The sequence below is a fragment of the Piliocolobus tephrosceles genome, chromosome 3 (genome assembly GCF_002776525.5).
Source record: "Piliocolobus tephrosceles isolate RC106 chromosome 3, ASM277652v3, whole genome shotgun sequence".
NCBI lineage: Eukaryota > Metazoa > Chordata > Mammalia > Primates > Cercopithecidae > Piliocolobus > Piliocolobus tephrosceles.
Window position 1 is genome coordinate 159,177,851 of NC_045436.1, and position 19,796 is coordinate 159,197,646.

General features: G+C 39.1%; 1 protein-coding gene and 1 pseudogene across 2 annotated transcripts in view; one reads left to right on the forward strand and one right to left on the reverse strand.

The window, feature by feature from the left end:
* Positions 1 to 19,796, reverse strand: part of TBC1D19 (TBC1 domain family member 19) — a 164,374-nt gene that overhangs the window by 107,745 nt on the left and 36,833 nt on the right. The window contains exon 4 of the mRNA XM_023223043.2: positions 19,690 to 19,765. Within this exon, the coding sequence (XP_023078811.1) occupies positions 19,690 to 19,765 (76 nt within the window). The remainder of the gene's footprint in view (positions 1 to 19,689; positions 19,766 to 19,796) is intronic.
* Positions 8,094 to 11,202, forward strand: LOC111549847 (annotated as a pseudogene). Its single transcript, XR_002733849.3, has one exon. The product of XR_002733849.3 is annotated as a non-lysosomal glucosylceramidase pseudogene (transcript).

The following is a 19,796-nucleotide window of genomic DNA, read 5'->3' on the forward strand; positions in this document are numbered from 1 at the left end:
TCTTTTCTTTTTTATGATACTGACTTTTTTGAAAGGTCCAGGCCAGGTATCTTTTAGACTGTGCCACAATCTGGATTTGTCTGACTATTTTTCACAGTATTGATTACCTTCTTCATTATCCCTTCCATTTGTTATAAAATGGAAATTAAATTTTAATAGTCCTAGGTTTGATCATCCATAAATACCATATTTTAATATACTGTTCTTTTCAATGACAAGCGAAAATGCCATAATAATGTTTTTTGTCTTTTTACTAAATGTGCCTACAGACCACTTCTGGGTCACTGAAACCAAAATAAAATAATACCAAAGTCCCAAAATTCAGACCTAATAAGGAAACAAAGAGAAAACTGTATATTACTCATAAAGAACAGTAATAATCAATTTATGAAAGTGGAATAATAATAACAGTTCTCTTACATGGTTGTTACAAAGATTAAAGATGTTAATACATGTAAACTGTCTCAAACAGTGGTATAATATGATAATTATCATTCAGTAAGTGATGGCTTTTACTACAGCTATCATTATTCATAGCTTCTTCAACACACACATTCAAATACATTACTCTTTATCTGAAATTTGCTCTGCAAGCTCAACTCCCACCTCAAACATTGTTATTCTTGTCTAAATAAATCTTATTCACCTTTTAGGTATCAGCTTAAAAATCTCTTCCTCCATTAAGACTTTTCTCACCGGGTACCCAACCAAGATAGCATTAGGTGACTTTGCTTATGGGCTCTCATAGCACCCTGTCCTTCACCTATCATGGTACAAATCACACTGTGTCTAGCACATAATAGTGCTCACTAATTAAACAGATTTCTACTCTAAGTAATGTTGAAGTATTTTAAAAAATTTTAATGCAATGGCCCAAGCAGTGAATGAACAGAAAAAAATCATCTGAAGGATAGATATCGAGCTTTGTGAAATGTATAAAGTTCAGTTTACTACATTTATAGAAACAGATTTTCAAGAATAAAAGCATACTCAATACATTACATGAAATAGCCCCCAAATTAACTCTATTTATTGGCCTATTTTAATTCTCTCCTTAACTATAAATAATTCTCTTAGATCCAAAACTTATTTGGTACCTCTTATTTGGGTACATTGTTAATGAGTAAACATTTATTATAATGATACAACCTACCTTCCACATTCAATATCTTTACACCCACCTTATTCAGATAAATCTCATTCACCTTTCTGATGTCAGATTAAGTATCATTTCCTCTAACGAGCCTTCTTTTACCTGCTGCCTCCCACCCCCAATGGTGGAGGAAACAGGTAAGAAAAAGCTTATTAAAAAATACTTCTAATTAAATGATCGCAATAAAATAAAATTTGCATACATATTAAAAATCCAATCCCTGGATTTTTATTTATCCTATCATAAGGAACCAAACTGCTAGCTATTAAATTATGGCTACAAATGTTCTCATTTTCAATCACTCATGCAAACAGCTCTAGAATTGATACAAAGGCATTAACTCTCAGACATAAAAACAAAACTAAAGTTATTAAATACAATAGACATCGATGTGTAGCTCATAATATACAGAGTTGACCCTTGAACAACACAGGCTTGAACTGTGTGGTTGTACTTATATTTAAATTTTTTCTAATATGAGCAACAATTTCAAAAAACCTCACAGACAAACCACATAGCCTAGACATACTGAAAATTTTAAGAAAAAGTTGAATTTGTTCTGAATGCATAAAATATATGTAGATACTAGTAGCCTATCTTATAATTTCCTACCATAAAATATACACAAAACTATTATAAAAAATTAAGATTTATTAAAAACATATATATACTTTCAGATTATACATGGTACCATTTGAAATTGAGAGAAATATAAACAAACATAAAGATGCAGTATTAAATCACAACTGCATAAAATTAACTGTAGGACATACTATATTACTGTAAAAATTTTGTAGCTACCTCCTCTTGCTATTGCAGTGAATTCAAGTGCTGTGAGTATCTGCTTGAAACCCTGGGTGATGCTAATCATCTCCATATGAGCAGTTCCACAGGCCTGTAAATTGTGTACTGCAGTAAAAAGTGATCTCTCGCTGTCTCACTTTTTTTATTGTATTGAGCACAATATTGTCCCTGAATAATAGCATGGGACCCATACAAAAAGCCACTAGTGATGCTAGAAATGCTCCCAAGAAGAAAAGTCATGACATTGCAAGAAAATGTTGAATTGCTTGATATGTATGGAAGATTGAAGTCTGCAGCTGCAGTTGCCCATCACTTCAAGAGAAATGAATCCAGCATAAGGACCATTGTAAAATAAGAAAAGGAAACTCATGAAGTCATTGCTGTAGCTACACCACCAGTGGTGAAAACCTCGCTTTTTTTTTTTGCAAAACACTCTTTTATCTAGTATTGAAAATACAACTTTTATGTGGGTGCAGGGTTACTAACAGGCATACCTATAGACTCCAAATATGATTTGAGAAAAAGTGAAGTCATTATATGACAATTTAAAGCAAAAGAAAGGTAAAGGATCTAAAGCTAGAGTATTTAATCCTAGCCAAGGATGGTTTGATAATTTTCAAAATCAGTTCGGCTTAAAAATATCAAGATAACAAGAGAAGCAGCTTCTGCTGACCAACAGGCAGAAAATGAGTTCCCAGATGCCATTAAAATCATTGAGGAAAAAGAATATCTGACTGAACAGGTTTTTAATGCAGAAGAGAGTGCCTTATTCTAGGGGGGGAAAATGCCACATAGGACTTTTATTAGTAAGTAAGAGGAGCAAGTACCAGGATTTAAGGCAAGAAGAAATAGGCTAATTCTACCATTTTGTGTAAATGCAATTAGGTTTAGGACCAGGACTGCCCTTATCTGTAAAGCTGCTAACCCCTGAGCCTTGAAGGGAAAAGATAAACATCAATTGCCAGGCTTTTGGTTTTACAACAAGAAAGCCTGGACAACAAGAACACTTTTTCTGGATTGGTTCAATTTATGCTTTGTCCCTGATGTCAGGAAGTACCTTGTCAGTAATGGATTGCTTTTAAAGCTCTTTTGATATCGGACAATGCCCTTCACCTCACAGAACACCATGAGTTCAACACAGAAGATATCAAATTGGTCTACTTACCCTCAAACACAATGTCTCTAATTCAGCCTCTAGGTCTGGGTCATAGGGGCCTCTAAGGCTCATTATATACAGCACCCTATGGAAAAGATTTGCCAATGCTATGGAAGAAAACCCAATACTGAGATCATCATGACAGTCTGGAAGACACATACCATTGAAGACGCCATTGTTGTTATGGAAAAAGCTATGAAAGCCATCAAGCCCAAAGCAGTAAATGGAGAAAACTGTTTCCAGATGTTGTAAAGACTTCACAGGATTTACAAGAGAGTCAATCAAGGAAATAAGAGATTGTAGATATGACCAAAAAAGGTTGGGAGTGAAGGGTTTCAAGATACGAATTTTAGAGAAATTCAACAGCTAATAGACACTACACCAGAGGAATTAATTAAAAACAACTTGATGGAGATGAGTGCTTCCAGATCACTGTCAGAAAATGAGGAAGAACACATAGAAGAAGCAGTGCCAAAAAGCAAATTGACATCAGACAATCTGGCAGAAGAGTTCTGATTATTCAAGACTGCTTTTGACTTCAGTGTCCATATCATGGAAAGGTCCATTTTGCAACATGGACCCTTAAAACTAAAGCAAACAGTGAAAGAGGACTGGAACCATATAGAAATATTTTTAGAAAAATGAAAAAGTAAAAATGTCAAATGGGAGTTCCAATGTATTTCTGTAAAATTACACCAAGTGTGCCTGCCTCTCCTGTATCCCTTCCACCTCCTCTACCTCTTTTGCCTCTGCCAGGCAAGACAGCAAGACCAGCCTTTCCTCTTCTTCCTCATCCTCAGCCTACTCAACGTGAAGATGATTTATGATAATTTATGATGAAGATATTTATGATGATCCACTCCCACTTAATAATTTTTCTTATTTATGATTTTCTTCATAACATTTTCCTTTCTCTAGCATTCTTTATTGTAAGAATATAGTATATAATATATATAACATATAAAATATGTGTTAATCCACTTAATATTATCAGTGAGGTTTCTGGTCAACAGTAGGCTATTAGTAGTTAAGTTTTGGGGGAGTCAAAAGTTATATGTGAATTTTTGACTGCATGAAGGGTCAGCACCCCTAAACGCCACATTGTTTAAGGGTCAGCTGTTCTATACAAATTTTCAAGACTGCAACACAATTTTAAAACAGCATAAAACTCACTAAAAATTCAAACATGAAGACCATTCAAAATAGAAAGACAACTTTTGGAATGACACTTAGACAAGATGTTGAATATTTGTTAACTTATCCTTTAAATAATTATTTTGGCAAAAACAACTCATTCAGATATTTTCTGTAAAGCGATGAATCACAGTTGTCCAAATAGATATCACTTTGTACCAAGAATTTCAATTTACCAACTCTAAATTTAACATTAGATATAATATATAGAGAAAGAAGTCAAGAGAAAAAGTTACACAGAAAACAAATTAGACATCATAAGAAAGTATTCTGAATAGAAAGAATTGATGAAACACAACTATGCAATTTACATGTGTTTACATATGTTATTTTATTTGATGAAACACAACTATGTGATTACATGTGTTTACACGTTATTTTACTAACCTACAAGATGTGTATCATTACTGTCATTTTACAAATGAGGAAACTTAAAAAATAATACATAAAAGCATAATGAGAAAGACTGTTAAGAATGTAAGAAGTGCTGATTAAAACTTATTTGATTATCATTTTTTTCTGAGCTATACAATTAAAGCAGGAACCTAGAAATGACCCGGAACAGAGAAATACTATGACTAAGCACTGAGGAAAGAAAAAAAGGGTATATCCAATTCAGAAAAGTGGGGATTTTCAATAACTAGAACAGGGGGAAATGAGGTATATTATCTGAGTTTTTAAATGATGAAAATACATTGATTTAGCAAATATTTATTAGCCACCTATTAAATACATGCCACTAAAGATGAATAAAACAGCATTCCTGTCACTAAGAAACACATCACTTTTGTAGTGGAAGTCAGGAGGGTAAGAGAGATACACAAATAATACAGGACAGAGATAGTTTGCAAAAAGTTCATAAGATCTCTATCAGTCCATATGTCATAAACTACAGAAAAAAACATGAAAGAATGAACAAAGAAACAGGAAAGCTAGATATGGCTAAACTTGAACATTGTCAATTGAACATATACTACTTCCTTGAAAATCCTACAAATAATGAAAGAAAAGTGACCCCAGTTGTTGGCCACGTCTATCCTCTGTCCCATATCTATAACAGTATGTCAAGGTGGAGAGGTCTTTTCCAAGGTATCTCTTGCAAGAACTTCAGTCAGATGGTCAGTGAAGTCATTTCCATTGAAATCTTGGATGGTCAAAGGAGTCAGTTCCATAGTTATCAGTAACAGGAACAGAATTTCCTGACAATGAGGGGAAATCCAAGATGAAGAAGCAAGCGGCTGCTTTCAAGCTTGGCCATCCTTTAGGTTCCCTCAAGAACTCTAATCTTAATTAAGTGGTATCCATTCATTCTTTTGTTCACTCGCTGACTCACTGACTAATATATTAATATACTGAAAGCTGTCTATGTGCCAAGCACAAAATGAGGATCAGTGAGTAAATGTAGTAAGGAGCAGATGACTATGTAATATGAAAAAGACACTTTGCAACAATTAGAAATATTTACCTCAAATATAACTTAACTCAGTGAAATTATGAGCTCGTTTCCAGAAGTCCTGGAGCAAAAGGAGATGAGAAGTGAACACTTGCCAGAGTTTGGATTGGATAAACTTGAGGTCCACTCTAGCTCCAGTTTTATAGACAACAATTTTTCTCAGGTCCTATTCGTGAAGGTGGATAATTAGTCCCTAAGTCTTAGAAGAAATGCCAAAACAAAAAAAATCATTATTATGCCTGTGCTATTATTTAAATAATTTCAATGTACATTTAGCACCCCAAAATAAATAAATAGATGGTTTTCACCCAAAAGACTTACAAAATAAATTCAAAGCGTTCATGTTATCCACAAGGAAAGTGAATGGTTTTTTACATTTAAAATGTTCAGATAGGAAGATATTTACCTTTTATCCAAACCTGTACCCTCTCTAAATGAAGTTATTGTTGCCTTCAAGTAAATTTCCCTAATAACTGGAATCTATGGCATTGACTCAAAGGATTTCAGGAATTTCATAAATAAAGCAATTTCTAAGTATGAGAAGCAAAAAATTTATAAAAGATTCATGATTATACTATTTTTTAAAATTAGTATAGCATTACTACCTTTTAATAACAATGAAGGTAAATAAAATGTCTTTTAAACCATATATTAAACAAATAGCATGTAAAAAAACTTAAGAAATTATAAAATCAGAAAACTATTTTCTTCACCCTGACAAAAAATAAAACTAAAATAATTATAACCCAGGTATCTAATAGAAAAATATTTTAGTAATTATTCTCTGATTATAAAAATAATATATCAAACAACCAATATTAATATTTTGTCTTTCATTTTTCTATGCATATGTATGTGTGTAATTGAGACATATAAACATATATTTTGGATTAAAGTGAAATTATATTGTTTTATATTTTGCATTCTCCATATAAGATTATAATGTATGCCTTTTTGTATTCATTACAATTCTTCAAAAATGACATTTTTGATGCCTATATAGCATTGTTTCTTTTGCAAACAGCATGTCATATTTAAGCAAGCTCTACTGTTATCCATTTTGATTCTTTTAAATTTTTTACTATTATTATGAACGTAAGTTTCTGTGTTTCTGATTCTTTCCTTTATACAAGGTTCTAGAAGTGGAATTACTAGATCAAAGGGTCTGAGTATTTTCTAGGAATATTCTCTGTTTTTTCTTTATGCTATTCATTCATAATTTTTTAAAAAATCGATTGTCTACCATGGACTGGGGACTGTTCCAGATGTTAGAGATACAGTGGTGAAAAGAGAGACTCAGGTCCTACTTCACAGAGACTAAAGAATCTAAGTGATGATACAAACAACCCAAGTATTATAGTAGAGAAGTATAGGGGGCCTGCCGTGTGGAGGATGGACAAGACAGGAAAAGTACCTGAGTATCTGAGATCTGGGAATCAGAGAGCCTTCCTAAACAATCTGTCATCTCACTTGATAACATAAATGATGTGCAGAAGCTAGCAAGAAATATATGGGATGAGAAGAGGCAGTTTCAAGTATACCCAGAAACATACGGGATGAGAGGAGACAGTTTCAACTATAGCCAGAAATATATGGGATGAGAGGAGGCAGTTTCAAGCAGACGCAGTGGCGTAAGCAAAAGTTCTCCTATTGCACCAAGTGGAGGAGGTCAAGTATGATTAGAGAGAGAGAAAGTATGTGCATGGCAGGCTGGGGAAGAACGGTGTGAGAAGGCAAGAGATGAGATTGGAACTAAAGAGGTCAAGATCATTTCTACCTTTGTAAGCCATAATAAAGAATTTGAGCTCTAGCCGGGCCGGCCAGACCGGAAAGGGCTCCGGTTGTCCCGGCGCCCAGGGTCACATTCCCACGGGCTGGCACCTGGGCGCGGGCGCTGCCCCAGAGCCGGCCTGCGGGACCTGGCGCCCAATCCTGGGGGACCCGGTGCCGTGGCCCAGGGGCCGGGCCGAGGTCCCGGGGGCGGTGCCTTGCGGGCCCGTCCCTGAGCGGTGCCTGGTGGGCTGGCCCCGCAGCTCCTCCCCTCTCTGCGAGCCCAGTCGCCCTTTGGCCGGGCGAGCTAATCATCGCGGCTCAATGACAACGAGGCCCGACCCTTCCCGTCCAGGACCTACAGAGACAACCGAAGGAGAGCCCAAGGCGGCTTCATTGCTGTCGCCACCGCCACTGAAGCAAGAGCTCCCCGGCTCCACTGAAACACCAGCTCATCTAAGCTTTCCCCAACGCCCGGCCCTCCGGGACGATACCTAACAACCACTGGCGCCCACATCTGGAATAGGCTGGCGAGATACTTAGTATCCGAGGGCTCGGAACTTGGGGCCATCGAGGTCATGGGGACCCAGGATCCAGGAAACATGGGAACTGGCGTCCCAGCCTCGGAGCAGATAAGCTGTGCCAAAGAGGATCCACAGGTTTATTGTCCTGAAGAGACTGGAGGCACCAAGGATGTGCAGGTTACAGACTGCAAGAGTCCCGAAGACAACCGACCCCAAAAAGAGACGGGCTGCTGCAATCCGGAGGACTCTGGGCAGCTGATGGCTCCCTATGAGGGTAAAGCTATGGGCTACCAGGTGCCTCCCTTTGGCTGGCGCATCTGTCTGGCTCATGAGTTTACAGAGAAGAGGAAACCCTTTCAAGCTAACAATGTCTCCCTAAGGAACATGATAAAGCATATAGGCATGGGCTTGAGGTACCTGCAGTGGTGGTACCGGAAGACCCAGGTGGAAAAGAAGACACCTTTCATCGACATGATCAATTCTGTACCCCTAAGACAGATTTATGGTTGTCCCTTGGGTGGCATCGGGGGAGGCACTATTACCCGTGGCTGGAGAGGCCAGTTCTGTCGTTGGCAGCTTAACCCTGGAATGTATCAGCACTGGACAGTCATCGCTGACCAATTCAGTGTGCCTACGTTGGGAAGGGCAGACTGTGTACCAGCAAGTCCTGTCCCTGGAGCGCCCAAGTGTCCTCCGCAGCTGGAACTGGGGCCTGTGTGGGTACTCTGCTTTCTACCATGCCCTCTATCCCCGAGCCTGGACTGTCTATCAGCTTCCTGGCCAGAATGTCACCCTCACCTGCCGTCAGATCACACCCATCTTGCCCCATGACTACCAGGACAGCAGCCTGCCTGTAGGAGTCTTTGTGTGGGATGTGGAAAATGAAGGGGACGAAGCTCTAGATGTGTCCATCATGTTCTCCATGCAGAATGGACTGGGGGGTGGAGACGATGCCCCAGGGGGTTTGTGGAATGAGCCCTTCTGTCTGGAGCATGGCGGGGAAACTGTCCAGGGGCTGCTGCTGCATCATCCAACCCTTCCAAACCCCTACACAATGGCTGTGGCTGCACGAGTCACGGCAGATACCACGGTAACCCACATCACAGCCTTTGACCCTGACAGCACGGGGCAGCAGGTGTGGCAGGATCTACTTCAGGATGGACAGCTGGACTCTCCCGCTGGCCAAAGCACCCCTACGCAGAAAGGAGTAGGCATTGCTGGAGCTGTGTGTGTTTCCAGCAAGTTGGAACCTCGAGGCCAGTGCCGCCTGGAGTTTTCACTGGCCTGGGACATGACCAGGATCCTGTTTGGAGCTAAAGGCCAAGTCCACTACAGGCGGTATACAAGGTTCTTTGGCCAGGATGGAGATGCAGCACCTGCCCTCAGCCACTATGCACTGTGCCGATACGCAGAGTGGGAAGAAAGGATCTCAGCTTGGCAGAGCCCAGTATTGGATGACAGATCACTGCCTGCCTGGTACAAATCCGCGCTGTTCAATGAACTATACTTCCTGGCTGATGGAGGCACAGTATGGCTGGAAGTTCGTGAGGACTCCCTACCAGAGGAGCTGGGCAGAAACATGTGTCACCTCTGCCCCACCCTACGGGACTACGGTCGATTTGGCTACCTTGAGGGCCAGGAGTACCGCATGTATAACACATATGATGTCCACTTTTATGCCTCCTTTGCTCTCATCATGCTCTGGCCCAAACTTGAGCTCAGCCTACAGTATGACATGGCTCTGGCCATTCTCAGGGAGGACCTGACACGGCGACGGTACCTGATGAGTGGGGTGATGGCACCCGTGAAAAGGAGGAACGTCATCCCCCATGATATTGGGGACCCAGATGATGAACCATGGCTCCGAGTCAATGCATATTTGATCCACGATACTGCTGACTGGAAGGACCTGAACCTGAAGTTTGTGCTGCAGGTTTATCGGGACTATTACCTGACGGGTGATCAAAACTTCCTGAAGGACATGTGGCCTGTGTGTCTAGCTGTGATGAAGTCTGAAATGAAGTTTGACAAGGACCATGATGGACTCATTGAAAATGGAGGCTACGCAGACCAGACCTATGATGGATGGGTGACCACAGGCCCCAGTGCTTACTGTGGAGGGCTGTGGCTGGCAGCTGTGGCTGTGATGGTCCAGATGGCTGCTCTGTGTGGGGCACAGGGCATTCAGGATAAGTTTTCTCCCATCCTCCACTGGGGCCAAGAAGCCTATGAGAGACTGCTGTGGAATGGCTGCTATTACAACTATGACAGCATCTCTCAGCCTCAGTCTCGTAGTGTTATGTCTGACCAGTGTGCTGGACAGTGGTTCCTGAAGGCCTGTGGCCTAGGAGAAGGGGAGACTGAGGTGTTTCCTACCCCTCATGTGGTCCGTGCTCTCCAAACTATCTTTGAGCTGAACGTCCAGGCCTTTGCAGGAGGGGCCATGGGGGCTGTGAATGGGATGCAGCCCCATGGTGTCCCTGATAAATCCAGTGTGCAGTCTGATGAAGTCTGGGTGGATGTGGTCTACGGATTGGCAGCTACCATGATCCAAGAGGGCCTGACTTGGGAGGGCTTCCAGACAGCTGAAGGCTGCTACCATACCGTGTGGGAGCGCCTGGGTCTGGCCTTCCAGACCCCAGAGGCATACTGCCAGCAGCGGGTGTTCCGCTCACTGGCCTACATGCGGCCACTGAGCATCTGGGCCATGCAGCTAGCCCTGCAACAGCAGCAGCACAAAAAGGCCTCTAGGCCAAAAGTCGAACAGGGCACAGGACTAAGGACAGGGCCTATGTTTGGACCAAAGGAAGCCATGGCAAACGTGAGCCCAGAGTGAACCGTCTGAACTGTGGTAGGAAAGCGCTAACAGCCCAGCCTCCAGCCTGGCCTTTCCTCCTTCCCCTCTGAACCTCCTGCAACCCTGAGCCATCAGGACAATCATACCCCTTCCCTTCTCCCCACCCAGCTGTGCCAGTAAATGGGGGTTGAGGGTGACCTAGGCAGCATTAGAATCACTTATTTCTTTCTTTCCTCACCCATTCCCTCACTGCATGAAATGTTCAGGGAGGTCAGTTGATTTCCCCAGGTACATTCATGGGGTGACAGACACATGGGTACAAATAAAAGACCCAGAAAGCCAAAAAAAAAAGAATTTGAGCTCTATCCTCAAGGTATTGGAAATTTTAGGAACTGGAGTGACAGTATGGAAGGCAAAAAGACCATTAGGAAGGGGGCGAGAACTGAAGTAATGCAAAATTATCATATTTGCCAAGGTTACTGGATTGATAGAGAACAGAATAAATTCAACCACATAGCACATCTTGAGTTTGCCTAAGCATTTCTGAGCTAGATAAACAGACTGAATATCAGGTAATGTGAATTCTGGAGCCAGGGTGTCCAGTTTCAAATCTCAGCTCTACCACTTTCTCATTTTGTAAAGTGAGACCTAAGACCACATTAGTAACTCACCTCATAGGGTTATCGTGAATATTATTACATGAGTGAGTACATGTACAGCACTAGAATGGTAACTAGGATATAATTAGGGAACTATATGCTTATTACTATTGTTTCACAAGAAAACTCATGCACTTATATTTATCACACTGTGTATCTTCAAATACGGCTTTCACTGAAGGGTGTAGCAAAGTAGTTCCCAAGGTATTTTACATGGAAATAGGGTTTCATGATCACGCAAGCTTGAACAACACTGGATTAAATAAAATTAAACAGGTTTCTTTCCTGCAGAACTTCTCCAAACCTTTAACATGCCAAAATAAATTGTGAGCAACAAAATTAAAAAATATTAAAACTCAAAGTAGAAAATTAATATCCATGAGTCCATACTGATATAAATAAATAACTGAATATATAAATAAATGGGGAAGAAGAGAAAACTCTTTCATGCAGAAGAATTCCAAATAATTTAGGTAGATACCCCTCCTTAAGGAAATGGAACATAATTCTCTACTCCTTAAGTATGGGCTATATGTAGCGACTTACTTCCAAAGAGTACAGTATGGAAAGAGGGAAAAAGAGTAACATTACAGTGAAGAAGCCTCACAAATACTACCTCAGTCAGATGATGAAGGTCAACACCAACAGCGATAAATCATGCTAATAGTATGTACCCCGATATGATGTGATAAATGCAAATGGTATTTTACATCTGTGATCTTCCTCCAAAAAACCCACAATCCCAGTCTAATTATGAGACAACATCAGATAAATTCCAAGAGAGGGATATTCTACAAAATACCTGAACAGTACTTCTCAAAACTGCCAAAGTCATCAAAAACAAGGAAAGTCTGAGAAACTGTCATAGCCAAGAAGAGCCTAAGGAGACATGACAACCAAATGTAATGTGGTGTCCTGGATGGGATCCTGGGTCAGAACAAGGACATCAGGTTGCAACTAAGGAAGTCTAAATAAAATATGGACTTTAGTTCATAATAATGTATCAACCAATATGGCTCACTAATTATAACAAATGTACCATACTAATGTTAAGATGTTAATAATAAGGGAAACTGGGTATGAGATCTATGAGAACTCTCTGTGCTAACTTCTCAAAACTCTTCTAAAACATAAAGTCCAGTAAAAATAGTAAAACAAATTATGATTCATCAAGAGGAAAGTAGTGTTCCTCAATTTGCAGACTTACTTGTCCAAGGAACTCTTTTTTGTGGAGCATATCTCAAGGTTAGTATTTAGCAGAAAACATTCTTGGAAATGCTGATGCAGAATAAGAAGCTTCATAACCTCATGAGCCCAGAAAATTAAGTACTAGAGTAGCTTGCCAGAAACTGCAGGAAGCTGATTTATAACCCAACTCTGAAGACACGATCAAGAGCTAAGTGAAGTTAAAGTAATTCATAAAATTTTAATCAAAAAAAAATGAATTGAATTTTTCCAGTTCAATTCAATTCAAAATATTTTCTGCCCATGTTTTACTGAATACAAAGTGAAAAGAAACACTAACTGGATTTTTAAAGCTTCATTTTTGTTAAAAGGGGCAAAGAAGAACCTAGTAAGAAACTTCTTAGTCACTTTCCGCTAGTCACACAGCACTTCTTACTTTGTATTACATCTAGTGTCCAAGTCTTATTTCAATTACTAAACCTTGCAATTACCTGAAGGCAGAATCTGTATCTAACTTATTTCTGAATTTCAGCAGCACAGAATCTTCTACTGAGTAGGTATTCAGTAAATATCTTTAAACTATTATAATAACTGGGAAAAGAGATGGCTAAATCTTTTACTATCAATCCAACATAAAGTTACTAAGCTGCTGCTACATAAAGGCCATTGTACTAGATGCAGCAGTTATGTAAAAATATTTTTAAACTGTTACTTCTTCCAAGAGGCATATAATAAAACGTCAGAAAGATGTATACAGAAATTACTATAACAGGTCCAGCCCAGTGGCTCACGCCTGTAATCCCAGCACTTTGGGAGGCTGAGGCAGGTGGATCACTTGAGGTCAGGAGTTTGAGACCAGCCTGGCCAACATGATGAGACCCATCTCTACTAAAGATATAAAAATTTTTGCACATTAATTTTGTATCCTGAGACTTTGATGAAGTTGCTTATCAGATTAAGGAGATTTTCGGCTGAGATGATGGGGTTTTCTAAATATACAATCATGTCATCTGCAAACAGGGACAATTTGACTTCTTCTTTTCCTAACTGAATACCCTTGATTTCTTTCTCTTGCCTGATTGCCCTAGCCAGAACTTCCAACACTATGTTGAATAGGAGTGGTGAGAGAGGGCATCCCTGTCTTGTGCCAGTTTTCAAAGGGAATGCTTCCAGTTTTTGCCCATTCAGTATGATATTGGCTGTGGGTTTGTCATAAATAGTTCTTATTATTTTGAGATACGTTCCATCAATACCAAATTTATTGAGCGTTTTTAGCATGAAGGGCTGTTGAATTTTGTCAAAGGCCTTTTCTGCATCTATTGAGATAATCATGTGGTTTTTGTCTTTGGTTCTGTTTATATGCTGGATTACGTTTCTTGATTTGAGTATGTTGAACCAGCCTTGCATCCCAGGGATGAAGCCCACTTGATCATGGTGGATAAGCTTTTTGATGTGATGTTGGATTCAATTTGCCAGCATTTTATTGAGGATTTTTGCATCAATGTTCATCAGGGATATTGGTCTAAAATTCTCTTTTTTTGTTGTGTCTCTGCCAGGCTTTGGTATCAGGATGATGTTGGCCTCATAAAATGAGTTAGGGAGGATTCCCTCTTTTTCTGTTGATTGGAATAGTTTCAGAAGGAATGGTACCAGCTCCTCCTTGTACCTCTGGTAGAATTCAGCTGTGAATCCATCTGGTCCCGGACCTTTTTTGGTTGGTAGGCTATTAATTATTGCCTCAATTTCAGAGCCTGCTAGCATTCTTATACACCACTAACAGACAAACAGAGAGCCAAATCATGAGTGAACTTCCATTCACAATTGCTTCAAAGAGAATAAAATACATAGGAATCCAACTTACAAGAGATGTAAAGGACCTCTTCAAGGAGAACTACAAACCACTGCTCAGTGAAATCAAAGAGGACACAAACAAATGGAAGAACATACCATGCTCAGGGATAGGAAGAATCAATATCGTGAAAATGGCCATACTGCCCAAGGTAATTTATAGATTCAATGCCATCCCCATCAAGCTACCAATGAGTTTCTTCACAGAATTGGAAAAAACTGTTTTAAAGTTCATATGGAACTAAAAAAGAGCCCGCATTACCAAGACAATCCTAAGTCAAAAGAACAAAGCTGGAGGCATCATGCTACCTGACTTCAAACTATACTACAAGGCTACAGTAACCAAAACAGCATGGTACTGGTACCAAAACAGAGATACAGACCAGTGGAACAGAACAGAGCCCTCAGAAATAATACCACACATCTACAGCCATCTGATCTTTGACAAACCTGAGAGAAACAAGAAATGGGGAAAGGATTCCCTATTTAATAAATGGTGCTGGGAAAATTGGCTAGCCATAAGTAGAAAGCTGAAACTGGATCCTTTCCTTACTCCTTATATGAAAATTAATTCAAGATGGATTAGAGACTTAAATGTTAGACCTAAAACTATAAAAACCCTAGAAGAAAACCTAGGTAATACCATTCAGGACATAGGCATGGGCAAGGACTTCATGTCTAAAACACCAAAAGCAATGGCAACAAAAGCCAAAATTGACAAATGGGATCTAATTAAACTAAAGAGCTTCTGCACAGCAAAAGAAACTACCATCAGAGTGAACAGGCAACCTACAGAATGGGAGAAAATTTTTGCAATCTACTCCTCTGAAAAAGGGCTAATATCCAGAACCTACAAAGAACTCAAACAAATTTACAAGAAAAAAACAAACAACCCCATCAAAAAGTGGGCAAAGGATATGAACAGACATTTCGCAAAAGAAGACATCCATACAGCCAACAGACACATGAAAAAATGCTCGACATCACTAGCTACCAGAGAAATGCAAATCAAAACCACAATGAGATACCATCTCACACCAGTTACAATGGCAATCATTAAAAAGTCAGGAAACAACAGGTGCTGAAGAGGATGTGGAGAAATAGGAACACTTTTACACTGTTGGTGGGACTGTAAACTAGTTCAACCATTATGGAAAACAGTATGACGATTCCTCAAGGATCTAGAACTAGAAGTACCATATGACCCAGCCATCCCATTACTGGGTATATACCCAAAGGATTATAAATCATGCTGCTATAAAGACACATGCACACATATGTTCATTGCGGCACTATTCACAATAGCAAAGACTTGGAATCAACCCAAATGTCCATCAGTGACAGACTGGATTAAGAAAATGTGGCACATTTACACCATGGAATACTATGCAGCCATTAAAAAGGATCAGTTTGTGTCCTTTGTAGGGACATGGATGCAGCTGGAAACCATCATTCTCAGCAAACTATCACAAGAACAGAAAACCAAACACCGCATGTTCTCAGTCATAAGTGGGAACTGAACAATGAGATCACTTGGACTTGGGAAGGGGAACATCACACATCGGGGCCTATTATTGGCAGCGGGGGGCGGGGAGGGATTGCATTGGGAGTTATGCCTGAAGTAAATGACGAGTTGATAGGTGCTGACGAGTTGATGGGTGCAGCACACCAACATGGCACAAGTACAAATATGTAACAAACCTGCATGTTATGCACATGTACCCTAGAACCTAAAGTATAATAGTAAAAATATAAATAAATACATAAAGATATAAAAATTAGCTGGGCGTGGTGGTGGGTGCCTGTAATCCCAGCTACTCGGGGGGCTGAGGCATGAGAATTGCTTGAACCTGGGAGGCAGAGGTTGCAGTGAGCCGAGATCATACCACTGCACTCCAGCCTGAGCGATAAAGCAAGACTCAGTCTCAAAAAATAAAAAAAAAGCAATTACTATAATAAATTGTAATTTGTGCTAAGGGCTATAAAACAACAGGGAGCTATTCAACAGAGTTCAAGAGAGCGATCCCTTTCAACAGGAGTAATCAATAATAACATCAGAGAAGAGATGTCATCTGAGCTGACCCTCACAAAATAGATAGGATTTTCATAACACAAAACAGGCAGAAAGGGCTTTCCAGGACAGGAAAACAAAATACAAAAAAGTGTTAATGATGCAAGAGGGAAAGGCAAAATGATTCACTTGGAAAGGCACATAGGACAGCAGAGACTGACAAAGTGGAAGGGGAAGGCTGGGGACAGATAGTAAAAATTCTTAAATGCTGGGCTCTGGAATAGGAACTTCATTTTTTGGGCAACTGGGAATAATCACTGAAGGTTTGTTAAAAGGCAGTGAGCTATAAGGGTTCGTCTGCTTATAATTAAATTTAATAGTATTGAGAATACATAAGGAGATTGGGAGAGATCGATTGAAAGTTGGGAGGTATAAAAATAAGATAAGGATGTGAATTAAAGCACAATGTCTAAAATCAAGTAAACAATAAAAGGCAACATTATCAGCATTATCACCATCATCATCATTATTGTGACTACTATGGTAACAGCCTTGGTAATGAACAGAAAGAGGAGATTGTACGACTATGGGAAGAAATAATACTTAGCACTTGATCACTAGTAACAAAAATAGGAAGCTGAGGAAGAGATGGTCATTTTAAAAAGAACGTAAACCTTTTAAACATGCTAAGTTTGATCTCACAGAAAAAAAACGTGCAGCAGACAGTTGATCTTAGAGGACTGGAGCAAAAAGAGATGTGGCAACAAAAAAGAAGAAAGCTGTGGAAGCTTGAATGAGATAACCTGAATATTCTTTATAAAGTATAAGTGAGAAATGCTTAAAATGAGTGAGAGAGAGGTTGAATTAGGGGCCACACAAGCATGGAAAAGTTTTAGAACAACCTAAATAGAAGACAGACAATGAATAACAAATATAATCTTAGCAGACAGCAAAAAGAATCCACTGGAAGTTAAATAAATGAATTGAGACTAGATAATGGTTAACACAGAAATTACATGATTTTCTCTTGAAGTGGTCAAAAGTTTGGGAGAAAAGAGAAAGTAAACAGTAAAAGTGGCCTTAGACTAAGGAGTAGAATGGCAGACAGAACAGAAGTCTGATGGGGAAGAGATTATGAAATGCAAGGAAAAACATGATGCAATACATGACATGTGATCCAGACTAGGCAGCTTTCATGGAAAGAAGAGAGAATTGCTCCCCAAAATAGGGGACTAAACAACTAAATGTCTCAAAAAGAACAAATATAGAAAGACAAGTAGACACTTACTGATAGGGGAGGTAATCAGTATGGCCATAGTTAAAGAATCAATTAGCTCAGCAAACCTCATCAAAAGTGTTCTGTGGGCTGGGTACTATGCTAGATGCTGAGGATAAAAAGTACAATCCCTGCTCTTGAAGAATGAATAATTTAGTGCAGGGATTGGCAAACCTTGTATGAAAGGGAAGACAGTCAATATTTTAGGCTTTGCAGTCCATGGGTCTCTGTTGCAACTAAGCAGCAACAACCAATATGCAAATGAATGAACATGACTATTTTCCAATAAAACATATCTTAGGGATTCATATAGTTTTCATGTGTCACAAGATTATCTTTATTTTGATTTTTCAACCACTTAAAAATGTAAAAAGTAAAAATAAAATTCCTAGTTTGCCAGCCCTATAAAAATAGGTAGCAGGTTGGATTTGGCCCAGGGGCTGTAGTTTGCAGATCCCTGATATAAGTGGGAAAGTCCAGAAAGAAAACAGAGGAGTATCATACATGTACCTATCACTCACATATATTCTTAACAACTAGCAGGAAGCTCTGAGAGTGGACTTATTATTTACCTCTCTATCTCTTCTTTTCAGCCATGATTAAAAAAAAAAAAAAAAAAAAAAACCTTTATGTTTTGTTTCTTACACCTAGTATGTTAAAACTGATACTTTCTCGTTACTGTTTAGAAATTTTCAATTTCACTAAAAAATATTCAGGCCCAATCTTCTTAGTTTTATTTTCTTGAGTTTAAATCTTTATAACAAAAAAACACAGAATTCTTTCACATATGTATGACTTATTATGCTTTATGACAAATTGATAAACATTAACTGATTTCCAGCCGTAAAAGATACCACCTAGAGACAGAAATATATACTTCCTCAACTATCTCCAAGGTTTTTATTTCTATTGCTTCTTTTCACCATCTAATTTTGATGATTTTTTAAAATAAAAATAAAAGTTGAAAAATAAAAATCTGCCTAATTTCCACTGTTGTGGAATGTGATGACTCTGCAGAAAATTTTCAAGAGCAGAAGAATCATGATGATAACTGTGGAAGTTGAGTGATGGGTTCGTGGGAGTTCTTTAAGGTACCTTTGAAATATTTCATACCAAAAAAGGTTTTAAAAATCCATCTCTGAGGCTATGCTGGAGAATGAAGGCCAACTGACTGTGGTGCTCATTACGTGCCTCAGCAGTGGCAGTCACAGAGTCCTACTCAAACAGCACTGTGAGGAAGGCTTACGGACAGGACTGGGTTGAGGGGAGGTGAGTGAGGCTGTGCTGAGATGAAGGACAGTTAAAAAAGCTAGGGGCATGTGCTAGAACCTCTTGAGTTTCCATTTTAACAACTATTCATAGTTTTTATGCTTATTTAGTTATTTTATTCCTAGTTTTTTGCCAACCCATTTTGATAGCAGGTTTATCAGAGTTCTATAACAGCATACAATTAATAGGTGACAGCCTACTGTGAGAACAAATATATTTTAAATACACTATCAATAACACTGGCTTCAAAGACTAAAATTTTAAGGAAAGAGGGTGTCAGTTCATTCACATTTCATTCCTTTAATATCACAGGCCATGAAAAATAGATTGCCACATTACACTTGTATCATATTTTAAATTGCAGGCCAGTATGGTAGATTATTTTTCCCCTTCTACACCATTTTTTCCAGGGTTGCCATAGTTAAATAGGTATGATCCTTGGTTACTGAATATAAAATGGAAGAATATACAAATACTATTAACATCAATTTAGTGGTTCTTACTCAGTATTTCAAAACTAATAATACATACTCCTGACATCAAGAATGATCTTTTGCTCTGTATTACATAACTTGGCATGAAAAACCAACCTGTGCTTTCCTCATGTATACCAAAGGTTCTTTAAGATGTTCAGGAGGTGCAGCAGGATGACTAGGTAAAGGAAACCTAGGAGCAAAAAGAGGCAGCTAAATATCAC